Source organism: Culex quinquefasciatus, chromosome 3 (assembly GCF_015732765.1).
Source record: "Culex quinquefasciatus strain JHB chromosome 3, VPISU_Cqui_1.0_pri_paternal, whole genome shotgun sequence".
NCBI classification, from domain to species: domain Eukaryota; kingdom Metazoa; phylum Arthropoda; class Insecta; order Diptera; family Culicidae; genus Culex; species Culex quinquefasciatus.
The window spans coordinates 125,950,341-125,973,993 of record NC_051863.1 but is presented as its reverse complement, the minus strand read 5'-3'; the positions used below and the strand labels follow the sequence as shown (position 1 = coordinate 125,973,993).

The window sequence follows — 23,653 nt, the reverse complement described above, 5'->3', positions numbered from 1 at the left end:
TGCTGCGAACGCGATCCACGGTCAAGGATGACTGATTTTCCTACGACACAGATGGCGGGAGGGGGATCGTTTGGTTTTGGTTATGTGCGGGTGCCTGACGAAGTGGAAAAGTTGCTGCTGCTGGGGTTGGTTCGAGGGATGGTTTTGGTTCGTTTTCTGGTGGATAAAACTTGTTTTAGTGGTTTATATTTGCGGGAAATTTAATTTTCCCAAAAAGCCAATTTGCTGACCACTCTTGAAAGTTTATCTACAGAACCGAACCGGGCTGATATGAAAAGATTATAGATGGTCATCGTGTTATCTTAGGTAAAACAAAAATGATAAAATGTTTATAATGTGCTATATTTTCAAGGCTTTTATAAATTTTTGACAAGGGATCATCCATACACCACGTGGACACACACTTTAGTACAATTGTCCACGCTCCATACAAACAAGTTTTATTATTTCATAGTGTCCACGTGGTTGGTGTGTGGTCCCCAAGCAGTATTGTGAAACAATTTGTTTTAATTTAATGTTTCAATCTGTTATTTTATGTTTCCCAAAAATGTTGGGACTTGTCATTATATACTAAGTTTAATGAACCTTTCAAATTTGCAACAACCCACAAAGGTAATTTTTTCGATTAGAACAAAATTTTACATTTAAAAATTTCGGGTTTCTTCTAACTTTCCAGGGTTATTTTTCAGAGTTTAACAGTGGTCTGTTGTAGAGCAGACAATTACTAAGATTTTGATGTATAAACATAAAAGGTTTTCTTGTACCCATCACAAATTATCTAGTTTTTACGAAAAAAAAGTTTTAAAGAAGTTGATATTTTTTTGCTTTGTTTTGTCGTTAGTATCTGTTGCGGGTGACCTAGAATGGCCATGGTCAACAACGACCATCTTTTTACTAGCAAATTTTTTAAGCAATGATATTTTTTTTGTTATTGTCTGTTTTACAATTTTGTTGAACATTTTTACACTCTAAACAAAATAACCCTGCAAAATTACAAAAAAAAACTAACTTAATCCACCTATGTGGTTGATGCCTTCCTCACTTTTTACCAACACTGGGTAGTATGAGTGGTTTGGACACATATTTCAGCTATTTTTTTTAGGTCCAGAAAAATAAGTACACAGATATAACTTAAATTGTCATAACTTGAGACAGGGTTGCCAGATTTCCAATTATGTGGACTCGTTGGAAAGATCTCTCGATTACCTAACCAACGATGAGTCGGATGATGGATCAGGATATCGTTTACATGCATTTAAGTGAGATCCGACTTCAAAAAGTACATAAATATCACTTAAGTGGCCATAACTCGAGGCAGGGTTGCCAGATTTTCAATTATGTAGACTCGTTGGAAAGGTCTCTTGATTACCTAACCAACGATGGGTCGGATGATGGTTCCGGACATCGTTTACATACATTTCAGTGAGATCCGGCTTCAAAAAAGTACATAAATATCACTTAATTGGTCATAACTCGAGGCAGGGTTGCCAGATCTTCAATTTTGTGGACTCGTTGGAAAGATCTCTCGATTACCTAACCAACGATAGGTCGGATGATGGATTCGGACATCGTTTACATGCATTTAAGTGAGATCCGGCTTCAAAAAAGTACATAAATATCACTTAAGTGGTCATATCTCGAGACAGGGTTGCCAGATCTTCAATGTTTTGGACTCTTTGGAAAGGTCTCTTGATAACCTAACCAATGATGGGTCGGATGATGGATCCGGACATCGTTTACATGAATTAAAGTGAGATCCGGCTTCAAAAAAGTACATAAATATCACTTAGGTGGTCATAACTCGAGACAGGGTTGCCAGATTTTCAATTATGTAGACTCGTTGGAAAGGTCTCTTGATTACCTAACCAACGATGGGTCGGATGATGGTTCCGGACATCGTTTACATACATTTCAGTGAGATCCGGCTTCAAAAAAGTACATAAATATCACTTAATTGGTCATAACTCGAGGCAGGGTTGCCAGATCTTCAATTTTGTGGACTCGTTGGAAAGATCTCTCGATTACCTAACCAACGATAGGTCGGATGATGGATTCGGACATCGTTTACATGCATTTAAGTGAGATCCGGCTTCAAAAAAGTACATAAATATCACTTAAGTGGTCATATCTCGAGACAGGGTTGCCAGATCTTCAATGTTTTGGACTCTTTGGAAAGGTCTCTTGATAACCTAACCAATGATGGGTCGGATGATGGATCCGGACATCGTTTACATGAATTAAAGTGAGATCCGGCTTCAAAAAAGTACATAAATATCACTTAGGTGGTCATAACTCGAGACAGGGTTGCCAGATTTTCAATTATGTGGACTCATTGGAAAGGTCTCTCGATTACCTACCAACGATGGGTCGGATGATGGATCCGGACATCGTTTACATGCATTTAAGTGAGATCCGGCTTCAAAAAAGTACATAAATATCACTTAAGTGGTCATAACTCGAGACAGGGTTGCCAGATTTTCAATTATGTAGACTCGTTGGAAAGGTCTCTTGATTACCTAACCAACGATGGGTCGGATGATGGTTCCGGACATCGTTTACATACATTTCAGTGAGATCCGGCTTCAAAAAAGTACATAAATATCACTTAATTGGTCATAACTCGAGGCAGGGTTGCCAGATCTTCAATTTTGTGGACTCGTTGGAAAGATCTCTCGATTACCTAACCAACGATAGGTCGGATGATGGATTCGGACATCGTTTACATGCATTTAAGTGAGATCCGGCTTCAAAAAAGTACATAAATATCACTTAAGTGGTCATATCTCGAGACAGGGTTGCCAGATCTTCAATGTTTTGGACTCTTTGGAAAGGTCTCTTGATAACCTAACCAATGATGGGTCGGATGATGGATCCGGACATCGTTTACATGAATTAAAGTGAGATCCGGCTTCAAAAAAGTACATAAATATCACTTAGGTGGTCATAACTCGAGACAGGGTTGCCAGATTTTCAATTATGTAGACTCGTTGGAAAGGTCTCTTGATTACCTAACCAACGATGGGTCGGATGATGGATCCGGACATCGTTTACATGCATTTAAGTGAGATCCGGCTTCAAAAAAGTACATAAATATCACTTAAGTGGTCATAACTCGAGACAGGGTTGCCAAATCTACAATTATGTGGACTCGTTGGAAAGGTCTCTTGATTGCCTAATCAACGATGGGTCGGATGATGGATCCGGACATCGTTTACATACATTTAAGTGAGATCCGGCTTCAAAAAAGTACATAAATATCACTTAAGTGGTCATAACTCGAGACAGGGTTGCCAGATTTTCAATTATGTAGACTCGTTGGAAAGGTCTCTTGATTACCTAACCAACGATGGGTCGGATGATGGATCCGGACATCGTTTACATGCATTTAAGTGAGATCCGGCTTCAAAAAAGTACATAAATATCACTTAAGTGGTCATAACTCGAGACAGGGTTGCCAGATTTTTAATTATGTGGACTCGTTGGAAAGGTCTCTTGATTACCTAACCAACGATGGGTCGGATGATGGATCCGGACATCGTTTACATGCATTTAAGTGAGATCCGGCTTCAAAAAAGTACATAAATATCACTTAAGTGGTCATAACTCGAGACAGGGTTGCCAGATTTTCAATAATGTAAACTCGTTGGAAAGGTCTCTTGATAACCTAACCAATGATGGGTCGGATGATGGATCCGGACATCGTTTACATGCATTAAAGTGAGATCCGGCTTCAAAAAAGTACATAAATATCACATAAGTGGTCATAACTCGAGACAGGATTGCCAGATTTTCAATTATGTGAACTTGTTGGAAAGGTCTTTCGATTACCTAATCAACGATGGGTCGGATGATGGATCCGGACATCGTTTACATGCATTTAAGTGAGATCCGGCTTCAAAAAAGTACATAAATATCACTTAAGTGGTCATAACTCGAGACAGGGTTGCCAGATTTTCAATTATGTGAACTCGTTGGAAAGGTCTCTTGATAACCTAACCAATGATGGGTCGGATGATGGATCCGGACATCGTTTACATGCATTAAAGTGAGATCCGGCTTCAAAAAGGTACATAAATATCACTTAAGTGGTCATAACTCGAGACAGGGTTGCCAGATTTTTAATTATGTGGACTCGTTGGAAAGGTCTCTTGATTACCTAACCAACGATGGGTCGGATGATGGATCCGGACATCGTTTACATGCATTTAAGTGAGATCCGGCTTCAAAAAAGTACATAAATATCACTTAAGTGGTCATAACTCGAGACAGGGTTGCCAGATTTTCAATTATGTGAACTCGTTGGAAAGGTCTCTTGATAACCTAACCAATGATGGGTCGGATGATGGATCCGGACATCGTTTACATGCATTAAAGTGAGATCCGGCTTCAAAAAGGTACATAAATATCACTTAAGTGGTCATAACTCGAGACAGGGTTGCCAGATTTTTAATTATGTGGACTCGTTGGAAAGGTCTCTTGATTACCTAACCAACGATGGGTCGGATGATGGATCCGGACATCGTTTACATGCATTTAAGTGAGATCCGGCTTCAAAAAAGTACATAAATATCACTTAAGTGGTCATAACTCGAGACAGGGTTGCCAGATTTTCAATTATGTAAACTCGTTGGAAAGGTCTCTTGATAACCTAACCAATGATGGGTCGGATGATGGATCCGGACATCGTTTACATGCATTAAAGTGAGATCTGGCTTCAAAAAAGTACATAAATATCACATAAGTGGTCATAACTCGAGACAGGGTTGCCAGATTTTCAATTATGTGAACTTGTTGGAAAGGTCTTTCGATTACCTAACCAATGATGGGTCAGATGATGGATCCGGACTTCGTTTATATGCATTTAAGTGAGATCCGGATATATGTGAAAACACATTTTTATACATAACTTTTGAACTACTTATCGAAACTTCAAACAATTCAATAGCGATGTATGGGACCCTAAACCAAGTCGAATGCAACTGGTTCGATCAAAATCGGTTCAGCCAGTGCTGAGAAAACTTGGCAAGATTTTTGAACACATACATACATACACACACAAACACACACATATACACACACACAGACATTTGTTCAGTTTTCGATTCTGAGTCGATATGTATATATGAAGGTGGGTCTTCGAGCTTTTAATAAAAAGTTCATTTTTAGAGCAGGATTATAGCCTTACCTCAGTGAGGAAGGCAAAAAACACGAATTTCCCAAAAAATTACGTGTCCCAAAAAAAAAATCAGGCGAGTTACGAAAAATGGCAGAACTTTTAAACTATTTTTGTATTTTTAATGCTTAAACAAAAGTTTTTTTTCGGAATTCACAGTACGCCATCAAATCGTGCGTTCAATTTTACAAAAAAATGTTTTTAAATTTCCAAACCATCATAATTTCAGGCTGCAAATTATTAATAAACATGACTTTTTCGACTGTTCGAAATTCGCCCTACTGTCACGAGATATCGAAAAATGTTGCTCGGATTCGTGATCAGGGACAAAAATTACTCCTTAGGACAAAGTTTCACGAATATCGAAAAGGGGTCGAGGAAACTGCTGAGCCATATAGCATTAAAAATTAATAAATTTTGATGTGACTATAGTATATGAGCCATTCCATGTCTCCGATATCAATTAAACTTTGGAGACATGTTATCCTAGGCATATATAAGCCATTGTTGTGTATTTGGAGCCAGTTACACTTGATAATGACATTTGAGAAGGGCGTAAGTGTTTTAAATATTTTTGTATTTCGTAATTTAAATATTGCTGTATCTTGAAGCCGTTGCATCGTATCAAAAAGTGGTCAAAGACACACTTGTAGGAAATTTGATAGGCATTTCGAAAAAAAAAAACACTGAAAGAAAAAAAACTCCTTTTTTATGAGATTTTTAAATTTTTAAGTTTTAAAGTCAAATTTGAAGGTGTTCCCACGATTTTTTTTTCGTTAAATTTTTTTGTGAAAATAGCCTAAAATGTTACAAAAAGACTCACAAAAAGTGCAGGATGGAGCAACTCACCTAAAAAAATACAAAATTCATTTACTTAAACCTTTTTTTCAAAAGTGCTCTAAACATCATAATTTTCAAAAACCGAATACGAGAGTCGATTCTCTAGACAATTTTACATAAAAGTCTCAATATTGACATTTGTCCTAAGTCCAATACTTGTTAAGTTACTGTGGTTTTGAAAATAAATATGTTGAAAAAATAGGGTTTTTGATGGTTTTTGGCAATTTATATATGACAGACTTGATTTTTCAGTCTCGGAATATTTTTACCGGAAAGCTCGTCCAATTTCCCATAAGATTGTCTTTGATCACATTTCAATTGGATGTATGGGCTTACAGATATAAGCTAATTTACTATCCAGGTTACTATACTGTACTGAAAAAATATTATGTTTACAGTTATGAACAATGTAATTAGCATATATCTGTAAGCCCATACATCCAATCAAAGTGTGGTGAAAGACAAACTTATGGGAAATTGAACGAGCTTTCTGGTAAAAATATTTTCGAGACTGAAAAATCTAGTCTGTCCTATAGAAATTGCCAAAAACCATTAAAAAACATATTTTTACTACATTTTGATTTTTAAAACCGCTGTAACTTCACAAGGATTGGACTTAGGACAATGGTCAATATGGAGACTTTTATGTAAAATTATCTGGAAAATCGACTCTCGTATTTGGTTTTTGAAAATTATGATGTTTAGAGCACTTTTGAAAAAAACAGTTTCAGTAAATGATTTTTGTATTTTTTTGGTGAGTTGCTCCATCCTGCATTTTTCGTGAATCTTTTTGTAACATCTTAGGCTATTTTCACAAAAATTTTGAACGAAAAAAACCTTGTGGGCTCATCTTCAAATTTGACTTTTAAACATTAAAATTAAAATATCTCGTAAAAGTGGAGTGTTTTATTCTTTCAGTGTATTTTTTCAGAAAGCCCGTCAAATTTCCTACAAGTTTGTCTTTGACTGAATTGAAAATCTGCTTATTTACTTTGCAAAAAAAAAGCTTGGATTGCGATATAAAATATTGGTGTCTACAAAAAAAGTCCTCAAATTTTCATACCCAACAACATTTTGAAGAGGAAAAAAATCAGAAAGTATTTTTTAAAAGCTAGGTTTGCTTAAACACTATAATCAAGATCTATCCTTATTGATAATCAAGTTAAAAGTTGTGTTTTCTTATTTCACATAACTCTTCAAAAGCTTCAAACCTTCAATATTTTTCGGAAAATCCAATTTCCACTTAGTTTAGCGCTTACAAGATCAAGTCCAGGTGAGTTCAAATCAGAAAAAAATCTCATATGTTTTTTTTACTTTACTTAAAACCAATGCGATCAATTATAGGATTCTCAAATGTTTGATTCACTCCTATTTCAATCCAAATTGCTGTTTCTCACTATTAAATCAAATTAGTTTGCATTAATGGCTTGCTTCTTCCTTCTGATCTGTTTATAACTCGATTTTAGTTAAAACACCCTTTCAGAGCCCATTCAATAGTTTTCACCCTCTTCTCGTTTAAAAAAAAAACTTGTTTTGAAATCAAAATCTCAACATTCTCCAGGAAACCCACCAAAAAGCTTTCATGTTTCCCTTCTTACCTTCTCCGGTTCGGCGGCGGCTTCACTGCCTGGCCCGGAATCGCCTCGATCGGTGTGATGCTAAACTCGGGCGTGCTGAACTGTATCTTCTTGACGGGGACCTTTGCCCCGCTGTTGTTGTTGCTGTTGTTTCCGCTGCTGATTATCCCCGTGATTCCGTTTCCGTTTGGATCGTTGTTGGCGGTGCCGGAGCTGCTTCCAGCTTGACCACCCCCGCCACTGTTGTTGTTCATTTTGTTGATTGACGATAGCTCAAACTCGTTGGAAGAAAGCTTCTTCTGTAAGGCCATTTTTGCTAGATTTCGTTTTCTTCGATTTTCTGCTTTAACTTGGTAACAATCACTTAGAACTAATATTAGACTGCATTTATTTATATTTTTCTAAAACACATTTTCACTGCAAATTTTCTCAAAGTTTTACTTCATAACATTGTTTGTTTTTTCCTCTAAATTTTATTCACTAACACACGTTGATGTAATCCGCTGGGATTTGGGCTTTGGATTGTCTAGCGAGAAACGCCGCCGCCGGGTGTACAAAACATGAAAGACAGAACGTCGGCATCGGTGGAAAACACTCTGCAGTCGTCTTCCTTCGGCCATAAAGATAAGGATCTTCCGGAGCAACAGCTAGGGAAATGGAAAAGTCGAAGTCGTTTAGCAAGCGTCGATGGACGGGAAACACATTTGGCTTTTCCTTCTTCCAAAATGTGTGTATGTTACCGTTGTGCTGTCCTGCCACGTGAAGGTTTGAAAATTATATTTTTTTTAATAGCTTTGGTTGAGGTCAATAAAAAAATGACTTTTTAAATTAATTTGGATCAATATTCTGCTTTTTCCAAAAAAGTTGTTTATTTAGTTGCGTTTTCATAAAAGCACCACCAAAACTTAGTTATGCCTCATTATCTAAATCATTTCCTCAAACAATCTTTAAACCGCAAATCCTGGAGATTAAACCAGCTTTGGAATAATCTTTATCATTAGATTGAAAGTTATGTAAGAAATAAAGTAATAATTAAATAAACGATTTTTTGGAGGAATCAATCAATTTGCAAATCGATTTTTTTTTATTTTTGAAGCATCATTATTTTACAAATACAAAATTGATTTAGATTTATTTGAAGTCCACTAAAGCCAACTAAATTGTCATTTATCTATCATAAAAACCTGAAACCTAGATGTATGAATTTCTATTTTAATGGTATTATCAGTTAATCTATGTTAACCTCTCAAATTGTTGGTTAGAACGTGTAGAACAATGTTTTTGTAGGCCTGGATGAAGAAATTTTCTTCTTCTTTTCTTCTTCTTCCCTCTCTCCCATATGTCTTCCAAACATTTCCCACACCCCTGGCTACGGGCCTGTAGCTATCCCAATTTTACTGAGATATTAGAAATTTTGCTCCATTACGAAGCACATTCTAAATAACAGATTCACCAACAGTACACCTAGTAAAGGAAGTGAAAGAATATTGTGTTTGTTTGCATGGTTTTAACCATAATTCGAATATTTAAAAAAAAAGTTTAGGTAAACTTCAATAAAACATAAAACTTTACAATATGCCTAACCAATATACTAATTTACTCAATTTATTTCAAACCAATTTGAACAAACTTTTGTAACAAAAAAAATCATTCGGTTTTTATTTTCGTCACTTTATATTCCATTTTCTTCAACTTGCGTTATTTAAATAAATTTTAAAGAGTTTGTAAAATAAAATAGGTGAAAAGGCATTGCGATGTCTTTCATTGACATTCTTTTTAGAATGTTGTTTATAAAAAAATAAGTTCATGTGTTATGAACTGCCTTAAACTACAGATTTTTGACAATTTTCAAGCTCTTGCCACTGGAAATTAACAATCAATTATTTGCATTCTTAGTTGACAAAATAATTTCAAATTTCTTGGCAATTCACGGCACTTTTCTAATTTTGGCTTCTTTGAAATTGCGTAAAAATACTAGCCAAAGCTAGTAACTCTTGCTGAGCGATATTCCATATGGCCCCATACTATAACAAAATTGATTTACTGCTTGTTTGTTTTGTAAGGAATTAAAAAAAAAACAATTATTAATAATCAATTTTGAACTAAGGCAAACCTGGAAAAAGCATCCTTTTGAAATCAAATTGATAACTTTGGCTAAATAAAAAAAGCAGGTAATTAAAAAAAAGTTGCTATTGTCATCGATGAAATTCTGCACAAATCCGTGTTTTATGGAAAAATCCGTACAAAAATCCAACATTTAGTGTCGAAAATGAAATTGAAAATGTTATTTTTAAGTTTTTAAGTGTATAAATCACAAGAACTATTAAAACAGTAATTGGGATTAAAATGTAATATATTTTCGTTTGAATAAGTTTATATATTTATTTCATTAAATTTTCATAAAATTTAAACAAAAACGATTTCGTGGATGAATAAGTCAACACAGCAAAAAATCCGATGTAAAATCGCATGCAAAAGCATGCACATCACCTTCGTCAAAAAAGACTTTTAATATTACACACTGCATGTACATTTTCCCTACACAAAAAAAAATTGCAACCGACGGGAATCAAACCCAGCACCAACTTAAGGACAGGCGCCTTAGCCCGCTCGGCCGTCAGACCGATGAAGAATGGAAAGGATAAACGCATATTGACGTTTCGGTCAAGTAGGTTTCCCATAGTGATTGGCTACATATTTCAGGGTGTTATATAGGGACGTGGCGTTACATCGTGCTGCCACCTGGTTTTTTTAAGCGCAAGAGTGGAAAAGTGCTGAGTCATCGTCTAAAAATAGACGGCGTCCTATCTCGCCCAGCAAAATGAAGTCGATAAAGTAGTCGGTTTCGATGAGAAAAAGGTCTGGAAAATGTGGTCTAAAAATAGCGACGCCATCCCCCTATTACATAGAATTTCATAAAATAAAGCAAAATTAATTTTAAACCCAGGTCTTTTACACGCAGTTGGATTACTACTTTATTTGCTGTGAAGGATTGAGCGCTGTGACGATAACATTAACAGTTTCAAAGATTTTTTTTTAGTTTTTTTATCATTGCAAAAATTGGAACTCGATAAGTCAGTGATGGTTTCCATGTTTTATTTATTTTTAACAGTTTACTTGAAGGACTGTCCAAAGCCACGGGTAAATGCTTCTCAAGTTTAAAACTTTTTCATCTTTTGTTTTGTTGTAATTACATAATAGTAGTTTATGCAACAAGTTGCAAAAAGAGGATTTTTTCAGCACGAGTCGTACATTTATCCAACGAGGTTCACCGAGTTGGATAAATACGAAGAGTGCTGAAAAAATCAAGTTTTGCTACGAGTTCCATACAGCATTTTTTTAAATTCCAAAAAACACACGCTGAGTGAAATTTTATGTCAAATTTTCATGTATTTTGTCAATAAATCGTTTAAATCAAAAAAAAATGTTGAAAAGTGTTACTTTTCGAAACATGTGCTGAAAAGATCAACTTTTCAGCACCCATTTGAGTGCTGAAAAGTAGAACTTATCAGCATTTATTTTGAAAAGTGTTGCTATTTGATTCTGTTATTTTTGGTACAGAAAAATAGGCTATTTTGTCGTTTAAGAATGACAGGAAAAGTAAGTAGTTTCACGACGGAATTGCAAAAAAAAACAATTGTTTAATCATATTTGATAAATAATAGGAATCAAACAATATTATTTTTGTCAAAAATCAAATAATTATTTTTTTTTATAATTTTTTAAATTTAATTATGGAAAATGCATTTCACCAATGCCCCATTCAGTAAAACACAGAACTCTTTTCGAAATTTTGCTGTATTTGTGATTCCCTACATGGATTCAAAAAATATAAAATAATGTTCGGACCCGAATGACTCTTGAGTCACTTAGGTCCTTAAACGCAAATAAATAAATTTCAAAATAATGTAACATTTTTCGAAACATTTTTTGCCTGAAAATTTACTTCCGTTGAAAATGTTTTGTTTTAAAATGTTTCAACTTATATTTCCGATTTCAATCTAGTTACTGGTTGATATCGATTTGATTTAAAAATATGTTTGCAACAAATCAGACTGATTATAGTTTTTTTTAAATCAAATATGCTTTTTCATTCCAAACGACCTTGAACAATTTTAACTTATTGGTTTGTACACTCTATCATTGAAATTTGTCTCAAAACACTTCGGTAACTCCTGTGGCAAGTTAGCACAATCACAACACCTCATCCACTGTTTAAGCTTATTCTTTCTTTTCTGCCAACATAAGGATCTATCCCCAGATTGAGCCGACTTTTCTTCTTCGGGAGGAGCTTTTTGTTTTGTGAACCGTATCCTTCGCGAGCGAAATCATCACTGAAGCAGCACCACCAAAGGAAGCAGTGGCTTCCTTCCTTCCTTCCTTCCTTTCAGAGTGGTGCCAAAAATTGAATCCCTTCCAGCACTCTCGGCAGGGGCAAAACAAATATCCACACACACACTGGCATTGCTGTTTGAGGATTCTGCAGCTGGGTTTGAGGACCAAAATCGTTGGGATTTTGCTGGTAACTCTTGTTATTCACTCAAAAGTCATTATGAATTGACAATTTTTCTCTAAAAACTCACTCAATATCCACTAAAAACCCAAAAACACTTCTTCAAAATTTTCCCAAAAAAGCTCCCCGGGAGCGACCCCACAAATACCGACCGTCCACGGGAAAATCCTGTTCACAACTCAGAGTTGTCCTGCTGCGGCGAGCGCTCGCCACCAACCAAAACAGGTGTGAGTTTCCCTGAGTTACGGACCAGAAATTTCCCGTGAGAGCACACACTCTAGGAGAATGAGTTCCCGCGGCGGATGAGGTGCCAGGGCGCATGTACAAACAAACCCGTCAAGTGGTGATCCCCGCTGATATCTGCGTGGTTGGGTTGAGGGTGGCCAAGTGGGTGGTTTGTTTACATTTTGTTCAACGCGGCGCGGCGCGCAAAGCGTCGGTCGGAAAAGTGAGGTTATGTTTGAGCGGTTGGTTGGTGAATGGGTGGTGGAGGTCAAGGGGTTGTGATACTGACAGCTATTATCATGATTTACATGATGTTAGCTTTCGCTCTCTTTTTTAAGCGTGTAGTAACATAACAGATGTTTGTATGGTCAAGACTGGGCTTGGGCTTGGTATGTTGACGACGAGGGAGATTGATGGCTGAATGGGTCATGTCCCCAGCCAGGGAAAGTGATGTTAGGTCATCCATTTTTTATCAGGTCCACTTAGGGTTTGTGTGCACTAGGTAATTGATTACCGGCCATTCACTAGAAGGAAAGAGCAGTATATTGACTGAAGCGGGAGCTAATCGGGAAATATTTGGGAATCAAAACTAAAGATTTAGTAGTGGAGTAGTTCTCTAGATTTTCACAAATTATATTGCGATTTTTAAATTTGTTTATTTTTTATTTGGATGAAACTTTGCCCATGGGCACGAAATCGGGAAAAGTTGCCCAGACCCCTCTTTGATTTGCCTGAAACTTTGTCCTAAGGGGAAACTTTTGTCCCTGATCAAGAAGCCGAGGTCCGTTTTTTAATATCTTGTGACGGAGGGGCGGTACGATCTCTTTCATTTTTGAACATGCGAAAAAAGAGGTGTTTTCAATAATTTGCAGTCTAAAACGGTAATTAGATAGAAATTAGGAGTCAAAGGGATTTTTTGTTGAATTTTCGCTCGATTTGATGGCGTGGACCTCAGATTCGATCAGGGACCAAAATTACCCCTTGAAACAAAGGTTCACACAAATCGAAGAAGGGTCAAAGCAACTGCTGTGTGAGTTGGCGGAGAATGACCCAATTCTAAGGGCAATTCTTATAATTCCTGTAGAAACCAGATTGACATTATTTTTTAATGCAAAATTAAATTTGCAATCGAAAAGTATTTTACAGATTTTTTGATAAAGGGCTCCGTTTTCAAGATGTAGCCACCGAAAGTTTAATTTTAGCGAAATATTTGCAGTTTTTCAATTTTTAAAAATAGTGACCATGAGTGATCATTTCTAAAAATATATTTTGAGGAGTTCAGAAAATTTGGTATAAAAATGTCTAAGAGACATTGAAGATTGGACCTCGGGTTGCTGAGATAGAGCCGCTTTAAGAAAAAGAAACACGAAAATTGAAGTTTTCTTAATCTCACCAAAATAACCCACCATTTTCTAATGACTTTATCTCAGCAACAAATGGTCCGATTTTCAATGTTAATACATGAAACATTCGTGAAATTTTCCGATCTTTTCGAAAAAAAAATTCAATACTAACATTTTAAAAGGGCCAAATATTGAATATTACGCCCATTCAAAATGCTAGCCTTGATTTTTAAAAATTCAAAATATTTTTTTCGAAAAGATCGGAAAATTTCACGAATGTTTCATGTATTAACATTGAAAATCGGACCATTTGTTGCTGAGATAAAGTCATTAGAAAATGGTGGGTTATTTTGGTGAGATTAAGAAAACTTCAATTTTCGTGTTTCTTTTTCTTAAAGCGGCTTTATCGCAGCAACCCGAGGTCCAATCTTCAATGTCTCTTAGACAATTTTAGAGCAAATTTTCTGAACTCCTCAAAAAAAAATATTTTTAGAAATGGTCACTTACACACTCAGTTTTTTATGCCGAACTTCGGCAGAATTCTGCCGAAAACAGAACAACTGAGCGCTCGGCAGAGAGTTCGGCAGAAAATTCATCTGCCGAAGTCTCAGCAAAAGTAATTTTGACAGTCAGTTTGTTTATGCCGAAAATCTCGGCATTCCTGGAAACGAATTTAACCGATAATCTCGGCATTTTTCATAACAAAATCAAATCGAGATTCTCGCAATTAATTAAAAGCTGAAAAACATTATTTAACATATTTTAAAATGTTATGCATGCGTGATTCATATTTATTGGTCGTTTTAAGTATAATCTGATACAATCTGATATAATCTGAAACAATCAGAACCAAAATTAATCCTAAATTCCTTCCAAGCGCCATCGTCATGCATTTCCTTGGTAAGCTGCAAATGAAAGACCCTTTAGAATTATGCTTTCACTAACCGATTTTATTAAAAATATTTACCTAGCTTTCAAGTAGAAATCCTGTCAAAATTCAAGGAGCAATCCAGATTTAACCAAAGAACCAGAACTTAGCTTAGCGAGCACTTCTCATATCGAAAACAAATATGGCTACCTCAACATTTAACCGAACAGCTCGGCACCTTTTGCGAATTTGACAGTTGAATTGCCGAACTCGGTAGGTTTTGGACATGCCGAGATATTCGTTAAATTTTACTGACGAACTTCGGCATTTTGCTTAGATCTGCCGAACTATCGGTTAAATTTAACCGAGAATATTGGGACCACGAATTTTCTACCGAGATTTCGGCAGAATATTACCTTGCCGAGCACGGTCGGCAGATATTTCTGCCGAAGTCGAAAATCGATTCTGAGTGTTTCATTTTTTTTAAATTGAAAAACTTCAAATATTTCGCTAAAATCAAACTTTCGGTGGCTATATCTTGAAAACGGTGCCCTTTATCAAAAAATCTGTACAGTACTTTTCGTTTGCAAATTCAATTTTGCTTAAAAAAATAATGTCAAACTTGTTTTTGCATGAAACTTCGATTTTTTCCAAAAATCACTGTTTTTTCAAAAATTCATAACTCGGCGGCAGATTTTTTGACCATGTTTCTATATGGCTTAAAAGTTGCGGATTTTTGTCCCCTAAAACATTTATAAAAATCTCGAAAATAAAAAAATACGTACTTTGAGAAATTGATTTTTAGAAAAAAAAGTTGATTGAAAAATCTGCAATTTTTTTTCCGTGTACCTATTTTTTTCTCAAAAGTCCTCAACAATACCTACAACTTTGACGAAGACACCAATTTGATCAGAAAATTCACTCAAAAGTTACAGCTGTTTGAATATTTACATACCATTTCTGTATGGACAGCAGCCAAAATTGTATGGAGACTTGTATGGGTGAACCAATGTCGCAAAATAGCTGATTTGGTCATAGGCAAGGCCCCCACAAAGTTTAAGTCAAATAATAAAATACAAAAAATAAAAATGGTCGAAATCGGCAGATTTCGTATAGAGTTGCTCATGTGTCTTTCCTTTTGTTGACTTGTGTAATCACTCCCATTTAAGGGTTTTATTTAACCAGTAATCGCCCCTTTATTTCAAACAATAAACTATTCCAATCTATTATACTCTGTGTGATACCATCACGCCGATAACGCTCAATTGCCTCGCCATTGTATTTCTCACCGTTCCATTCTTGGCCCGGGGTGGCATCCTACTCATTGTCCAACTCGATTCACTCAAAAATGCACTCACCACACTCAGCCCACACTGGTTGCGTGTGCTGGGGGCACTCATTTCCCACACTTTCATTCACCACCGCTTCGCGGTCGTCACTCAGCAGTGCTCTCACGCCAAAAGTAGCCAACCTCCGACCGGATCTCCCGGTGTTTTCCCTTTTGGTCGCTTATGTAATTCCAAGTATCATTGCTGGGAAATGCACATTTTCGCACCTTCTGGAAGCTTTTCCAACCACTTTACTTCAGCGCTGCGGGGTAACTCACGAGTGTTAAGGGCTTTTATTGAGGAAAAAAAAGCCCTAAAAAGATACACAAAACATTCGCGTTCGCCTCCACTTGTTTACGAGCTTTTAAGCTGTCGTGCAAACTCTGGGAGGTGGTACACTTTCGAGAAGTCGACCACGTGGGATGAGCGTTCGCCATAGTTGATTGCTTTCAAGGCACACGCACACACGAACGTCCGCAAGGGCACGTGCACCGAAAAAGGGCTTTCGTTTCATTCAGAATTTTAGAGGTGCGTGTTGAAATTGAACGCACGTGTTCTATACGCTATGCGGTGGGTCGTAAAAATAGAGGTCACCTGGTTTGGACAAAAATAGTAATTAAATTGCAAGTGCAATATTTTGAGATAAATCAATTTTCACGATTTCGCAAACATTGCGAAATACATTTTAAAACACTTTTTGCACTCAATTGTTGAGACTATGGCTTGTTATTTAAATTAATTTATTTTTAGAAGTTTATTACATGTGAGATTAAATGAATAGTATTTTTGATCATCAAAGAACATGTCAGATTTTTGCTTAGTCTTATTTAATTTTTACGATATTTGTTTGTTTGGGTGGAAGTCGATATGGAATTCAATAAAATAAAAAGATAAAATTTATCCAAATAAGCGAAAACTTTTCAGCTGAGCAATTCTCTCAGATTTCGGTCATTCGATTTTTTTTTGTATTTTTTAATCCAGCTGGAAAGAAACTTTTTTGAAAATGGTCGCAGTTTTCCATTTTTTAAACTAGTGGGTTTTTTGGGGGAGACTTAGAAAACATCAATTTTCCTCTTTTAAAACCTTTGCATGGCAATAACTCAGCAACTAAAGGTCGTATCAACAAAGTTCAAAAAAGCAAAATATAGAGAATTTTCTCAGCTTTTCAAAAATATTGTTTTCAGTGGTTGGGCAAACATGTGCACCAATTTTTAAAAATGCAAAATTATTTTCAAAAATGTTACCTTAAAAATGGCTTTAACTTGAAAACGGTTTCAAAATTTCACTAAAGTACTTTTTGATTGCAAATTTGATTTTACATCGAATAAAGAAGTTGAAAAAATTTTGCGACCAATATTTCGTTTTTTTTTAAATAATACTGATACAAAAATTCATAACTCGGTCAAAGTTTTTTTGCACAACTTGGAAATTTCTAAAAAGTTGGCATTTTATGTTCTCTTAAACTTATCAGAAAAAATGAAAAAATAGTGTTTTTTTTGCAAATAAAGTTTTTGTGACAAAAAAGTAAATTAAAAAATCTTTTTTTACCGTGTATCATTTTTTTTCGTTTAGTCTATATCCATACCAACAACTTTACCGAAGACACCAAATCGATCAAAAAATTCCTTCAAAAGATACAGATTTTTAAATTTTCATACATTATTTTTGTATGGACAGCCGCCAAATTTGTATGGAAAATTATATGGACAAACTAGATGCAAAATGCCTTCTTTGGGCATACGAAAGGCACCAAAAAAGTTTCAGCCGAATTAAAAAATACAAAAAATAAAATTAAAAAAAAAAAAGATTGATTTCGTAGAGAACTGCTCAGCTATATTAGTTGTATTAAAAAAAAACATTAAAGATGGAACATTCGTTTTTTTTTGTGTGGAAATTCCGGATGTATCTCAGGGTTTTAATTTATTAATTTTATGAAACATATTAAGACTACATGGATAGTTGCTAAATTTGTGAAAGACAAGGAGAGGTGCATGCCCATTTTGTATGTCTGTCTGGAGCTCTGTAACGCATTACACGGAATATTCGTAATGAAATGGAGAGGTTTTCGTAACGTACATAATCATTTTATGACCGCCTCACGGTGTATTTTTTAGAACAAACAAATGATAAAAAATTCGGTATGTCTGATATTTGGCACCGTGAAAGAAGGGCTCTTTCCCGACATTTTGCGGGGTATACCGAAATATTTCGTCGGGGGTCTAGTGCAACTTTTTTTTTTTTGAAGATTCTTTTCGATTTTATGGGATATTTGTTCAAAAAAGTCACAGAAAATCGGTGCATTCATGTTGATATCACTCAAACTTCTTATGAATAAGCCTTACTCTAACTCTAACCAACTTTATTTGACCAATATTTGACCTCCAATAATAAAAAAAAATCGAACCAAATTTATCAGATTTCTAGCTTTCTTTGAAATAACCACAAAATCCAAGCTGGAAACTCCGATACTACCGAAAGTAAATCTTTTCTTTGTACAATTTGTCATTAAATAACAGCAAAATATTGCCCGGATACAAATTTGAGCATTAAACAATGCAAAACATAGATTGTTTATTTAATAAGCTGTTTATTACCCAATAGGATCCGAAAATTATTTTTTCAATCCTCTGCCACATAACGCCATTACATTTTAAAACATTTTCGAATCAATCACATTGTGGAGAACAGTCTTCTGAACAAGTTCCATGAAAAAGTATCAGTATTGATTCAATATAAGCAGAGATATGCCCAATTTCCTGAAATAAATAGTGCCTTTCTCCAAAATTTCTTAATTTAATTACCTTTCACACGATGGGCACAGCCTACTGAGTTTTGTAATGAATGCTATAGAATAATTTTCATGAATTTCGTCAAAACTTTTTAATTTTTTATGTTTTAATAACATATTATCATCATAAAAAATATCTTAGTAGGCAGTGCGCATCATGTGAAAGGTAATTAAATCAAGAAAATTTTGGAGAATGGCACTATTTATTTCAGGAAATCCAGGTTTTTAAGCGAAGATGGCGTTCGAATGTTGAACGTCCGATATGTCAAAATCGCGCAGTAGCACCAACATTAGACAAAAAATGTGGCTGTCATGCCATGGGACACTTTTTTCGCAATGTTGGTACCACTGCGCGATTTTGACATTTTGGGCGTTCATCATTCGAACGCCATTTTCGCTTAAAAAGCTGGATTGGGCATATCTCTGCTTATATTGAACCAATACTGATACTTTTTTATGGAACTTGTTCAGAAAACTATTTTCTACAATGTGATTGATTCTAAAATGTTTAAAAATGTAATGGTGTTATGTGGCAGAAGATTGAAAAAATGATTTTCGGATCCTATTTTTAACAGCTTATTAAATAAATAATCTATGTTTTGCATTGTTTAATGCTCAAATTTGTATCCGGGCAATATTTTGCTGTTATTTAATGACAAATTGTACAAAGAAAAGATTTACTTTCGATAGTATCGGGGTTTCCAGCTTGGATTTTGTGGTAATTTCAAAGAAAGCTAGAAATCTGGTAAATTTGGTTCGATTTTTTTATTATTGGAGGTCAAATATTGGTCAAATATAGTTGGTTAGAGTCTAAGGCTTATTCATAAGAAGTTTGAGTGATATCAACATGAATGCACCGATTTTCTGTGACTTTCTTGAACAAATATCCCATAAAATCGGAAAATAATATTCAAAAAAAAAAAAAAAAGTTGCACTAGACCCCCCGAAGAAATATTTCGGTATACCCCGCAAAATGTCGGGAAAGAGCCCTTCTTTCACGGTGCCAAATATCAGACATACCGAATTTTTTATCTTTGAGGTCTCGAAAAAATACACCGTGGCCTGATAAATAACTTCATGGTTATCTTTTCACGGTTTAGAGGGTGTCGATCCTATAATTACAAATTCCTAAAATTATATTATCTGGAAAAAAATCCGTGCTAAACATATTAAAGACATCAAAACACAGTAAAAATTGTCATTGCAAGTGCAAGTTGCTGCGAGATTAAAAAATATGTTTACAGAAAGCGTCTTCATTTCATTGCTAGTAACTCTAAACCAGGGGTGACCAAAGTATGGCCCGCGGGCCAAACGTGGCCCGCAAAGTGATTTTTTGTGGCCCGCGGACCAATTTTGAATGATCATGTAAAATGGCCCATTAATTGAAAATAAACCGTAATTGTATACTTCTCAAAATCAAGGGTTATTTTTAACTTATGTTTTTTTTTTAAATTTTATATTATTGTTAATTTTCATGAATCTTTCTAATTTAAAACAATTTCACACGTTACAATATGAATAAAATTAGTAAATATCAAAATTTTCAATAAATTTTTTTGGAAATGTATATGACATGTTTAAATTTGACTGAAGTAAAAAAAAATGTAATCATGGTTAAAAAATAAGTATTACATATTAATTAAGCAGTCTTAATGACCCTTTTTATGGACTGAGCCATTAACTTATTTAGCACTAAGAAATCTTCCATCTCGGGGTTTGAACTACTGACAGTTGGATAACGAATCTGATTGACTACCATCTCATTCAGGCAGACTAAATGTTAAAATCAGAGGAATAAGACTGTTGCAAATATTTTTCAAAGCCTTTTTCAATCCAACTCTTCCCCGGCTAGAAAAATCAGAGACAAAAATATTTTTTCAGGCAAACTTACAAATTTCAATTGAAAATAATGTGCAATCAGCTGAAATCAATTTAAAATTCATACCTCTGCGTTCAATTTGAGCATGTTCGGGTTTACTCAAAAATATCTAGAAATCTAGAGCGAAAGAAAATTCGCTTAAATTTTTATTTTCGTCCAATCTTACACTTTTTGAAAATAATACATTTTCTATTTTTTTTTTCATTGCAAAGTTGTTTAGGTATTTGAAAAATACAAAAAAGCAATAAAACTGATGGAAAACTGTCTTTTATTTTTTAAATAACGAAAATCTAGAATTTTTTTTGAAAAGGTCCTTTAAGCTATTGTGTTTCATATGTTTATAAGACCTAATCAAAAAAAAGTCTGGAAATGTTCAAAAAGTAACAGCAAATTCTCAAAACTTCAATTAATAGATGTAGTTTTTTGCCTTTTAAATTAAAATGAAGTTATTTATTTTTTTAAATTACCTTTTTTATACATTTGGCCCGCAAGCTCATTTGAGCATCAAATTTGGCCCGGCATCCAAAAACTTTGAGCACCCCTGCTCTAAACGCTTTAGAGGAAACCGCAATATCAACCGAAATTGTGTAGGTAAGAGGTTAGAATGTTTAATTTTAGAAATATTGTTTCGTTGCTTTGGATGCTATAAGATTTGTTGATTACTGAAATTTTAGTCAATATGTCCAGCTGAAATCCATTATCTATTACTTAAAAGAAAGAAATTCATCACTGAATGAAAACGTTTAATGAGTAGAATACTATGAAAGTAAATCTGCTCATTAAAACAGAGTCGATTAAGATTTTCTATAGATTATGAAGTCAATAAAAAAATTAACGACAACGAGTGCGATATGTGAACAAAGGTTGATAGTGATATCACTATATTCGTTCTTCGTAGTCCGAACAAATCCTCGATAATCACTGCTCTGGCCATTTCCTTAATTGAACCGTTCATAGAACTACGCTACGCTCAGCAGCAACCGGAGTCGGAGCCGGAAATCTCCCATTTCTCAACCTCCTACGGTGATATAAATTTGTTATGTTCTGTCCGATGTTTTCCCTCACTCTGCCAGTGGGGTCCCTCGCTCGGTAGGAATCTTCTCCTAGTATCTCGCGACGATGACGGTGATGACATTTTATGGTTCTCCAATATAGTGCCGATGACGTGGTCCCAGTGGGGAAAGCCCTAACTCATGCTGGATCCATTCAAAGGTGATTCTAGACTACTCTGAAAAGTTTTTTTTGTTTGTTATTGCTAGTTTAGTTTGCAGTATTCCTCAGCATGTTAATTGGTTATGTGAAATTTCTACTTTAAATACAATCACCCAATTTCCCCTTTTCACATCAGAGAAATTAAAGCAATAACACACAAAAAAAGTTCTTCCGACGTTAGTCGCCAAGAATGGAAGAGAGTCGCGGAGACAATGGGACAATAACCGTAAAACTAAATTTGTGGATCCCACCGGGGGTTTAAGCTCTATCTAGCAGCATCCAACGTAGTAGAACCCAAAACAAATGGTTAGTACAGCCTCGGCGCAAGGAATCAATATCCCAAATTGCCAGTCGACTCCCTCGAAGAAAAAAAAAAACACACTTCGATATGATCGAAAAAATCCGATTGGGTGGCGGAAAAGGGCGATAAATATTCGCCGAATGTCCGCTCCCAACTTTTGTCTGTTTTTCCTGCTGCTGTTCAAAATATGTGACTACTTGTTTGTGCGGACAGTTTTGCTTCAATAAAGTGATTAGACCTTTTCATGGTGAATAACATTCTGTAGTTGGAGCTGTTTGAAAAGTGATTTATGTCCCTTCTTAGGCATGCAGCAGACGTCACGTTTTCCGGCTGTCGCAGAGAAAATTTGACGGAAAAAATGAACCCATAAGAAATCGGGTCCATACTTTGGCGGAGTTTTCTCTACTGTTGGAGGGTCACATGTAAGGAAAGTGGAAGGGCTGAAATGGGCTTGATTCTTGATTTATGATAGAATTGCGTTATAGTTTTTTTGTGTGTCAAAATGTCAGTTATGTTTCGGATGTCTATTGTTTATTCGTCAAGCTTATGTTGGCTACTTACAATTTTCTTACATACTAGATATTATTTCTATTGTACAGATATGATCATAAAAACTAACTTAATTCACCTAAGTGGTTGGAGCCTTCCTCCCCGGGCAGACGGTAATAACAAAAATCATGACATTTCAATAACATTTTTTGTTAAAATAACAGAAACTGTTATTGAATATTCTTGTAAATAATTTTTGGAAGAAAAAATAATAACAGTTTCTGTTATTTTAACAAAAAATGTTATTGGGATGGTATTCAATTGGAAATGTGGAATAAGATAACAATAACAGTTTAAGTTATGTTTTTCCATTTAATTCCATAATAACAGGAACCGTTATTGGTTTGATATTCCATTTGAAATATGAAATAAGATGATAATAACAGTTTAAGTTATGTTTCTCTGTTTAATTGCATAATAACAGGAACTGTTATTGGTTTGATATTCCATTGGAAATGAGAAATAAGACGATAATAACAATTTTAGTTATTTTTTTCATATTCGACCGTAACAAAAATATTACATTTTGTTTTTGTAACAAAATAATTACTGAATCTGTTTAATAGATAAAATAATTAAGAAGCATCAGATTGAATTCTAGATTAAATTTTCAAAAGGTCCTATCTGCATAGGAAACCCATGACTCATAGGTTGTTTTGAAAATTTACTCTAGAATTAAATTAATGTAAAATTAAAATCATATTTTTTTGATATTCCTGGACTTTGCCAATTTGTTTAGTCCGCCTAGTTTAGCCAAATATTTTCGAATTATTTGGAGATTCCATTTTCAACCATTAGGTGCATTGAACATGATTTGCCCATGATTCACAAGTATTCTGTACAAAAACGTCCGTGCATTCTAAACCCTGTACACTGAAACCCCGTTGGTTTGACACCAATTGTTGTTAAAAGAAAGGGTCACTTTTTAGTCTGTCCCCCATTTTACATAAGCTTACACTTACTGCCAAACATTTGGTTTGAGTTCCGTGTTAAAAAGTGACAGTTCGTTACTGTTAACAGTGGCAAATTTAGTTTGACTTTGTCAAACCAACGCTGT

At 35.0% G+C, this 23,653-nt stretch overlaps 1 protein-coding gene across 3 annotated transcripts in view; it reads right to left on the bottom strand.

Annotated features, from left to right (window-relative positions):
• LOC6039862 overlaps nt 1-12,275 on the bottom strand; it is a 44,590-nt gene extending 32,315 nt beyond the window's left edge. The window contains exons 1-2 of one of the 3 annotated variants that reach the window (XM_038264996.1): nt 12,174-12,275; nt 7,612-8,237 (exon numbers count right to left, since the gene is read on the bottom strand). In XM_038264996.1, coding sequence (XP_038120924.1) covers nt 7,612-7,901 — 290 coding nt within the window. In that variant the 5' untranslated portion in view covers nt 7,902-8,237; nt 12,174-12,275. Of the gene's footprint in view, nt 1-7,611; nt 8,238-11,793; nt 11,974-12,173 lie in introns of those variants that run through there. The other 2 variants (XM_038264997.1, XM_038264998.1) reach the window with 2 other exon arrangements.
• Nucleotides 12,276-23,653: the final 11,378 nt, after the last annotated feature.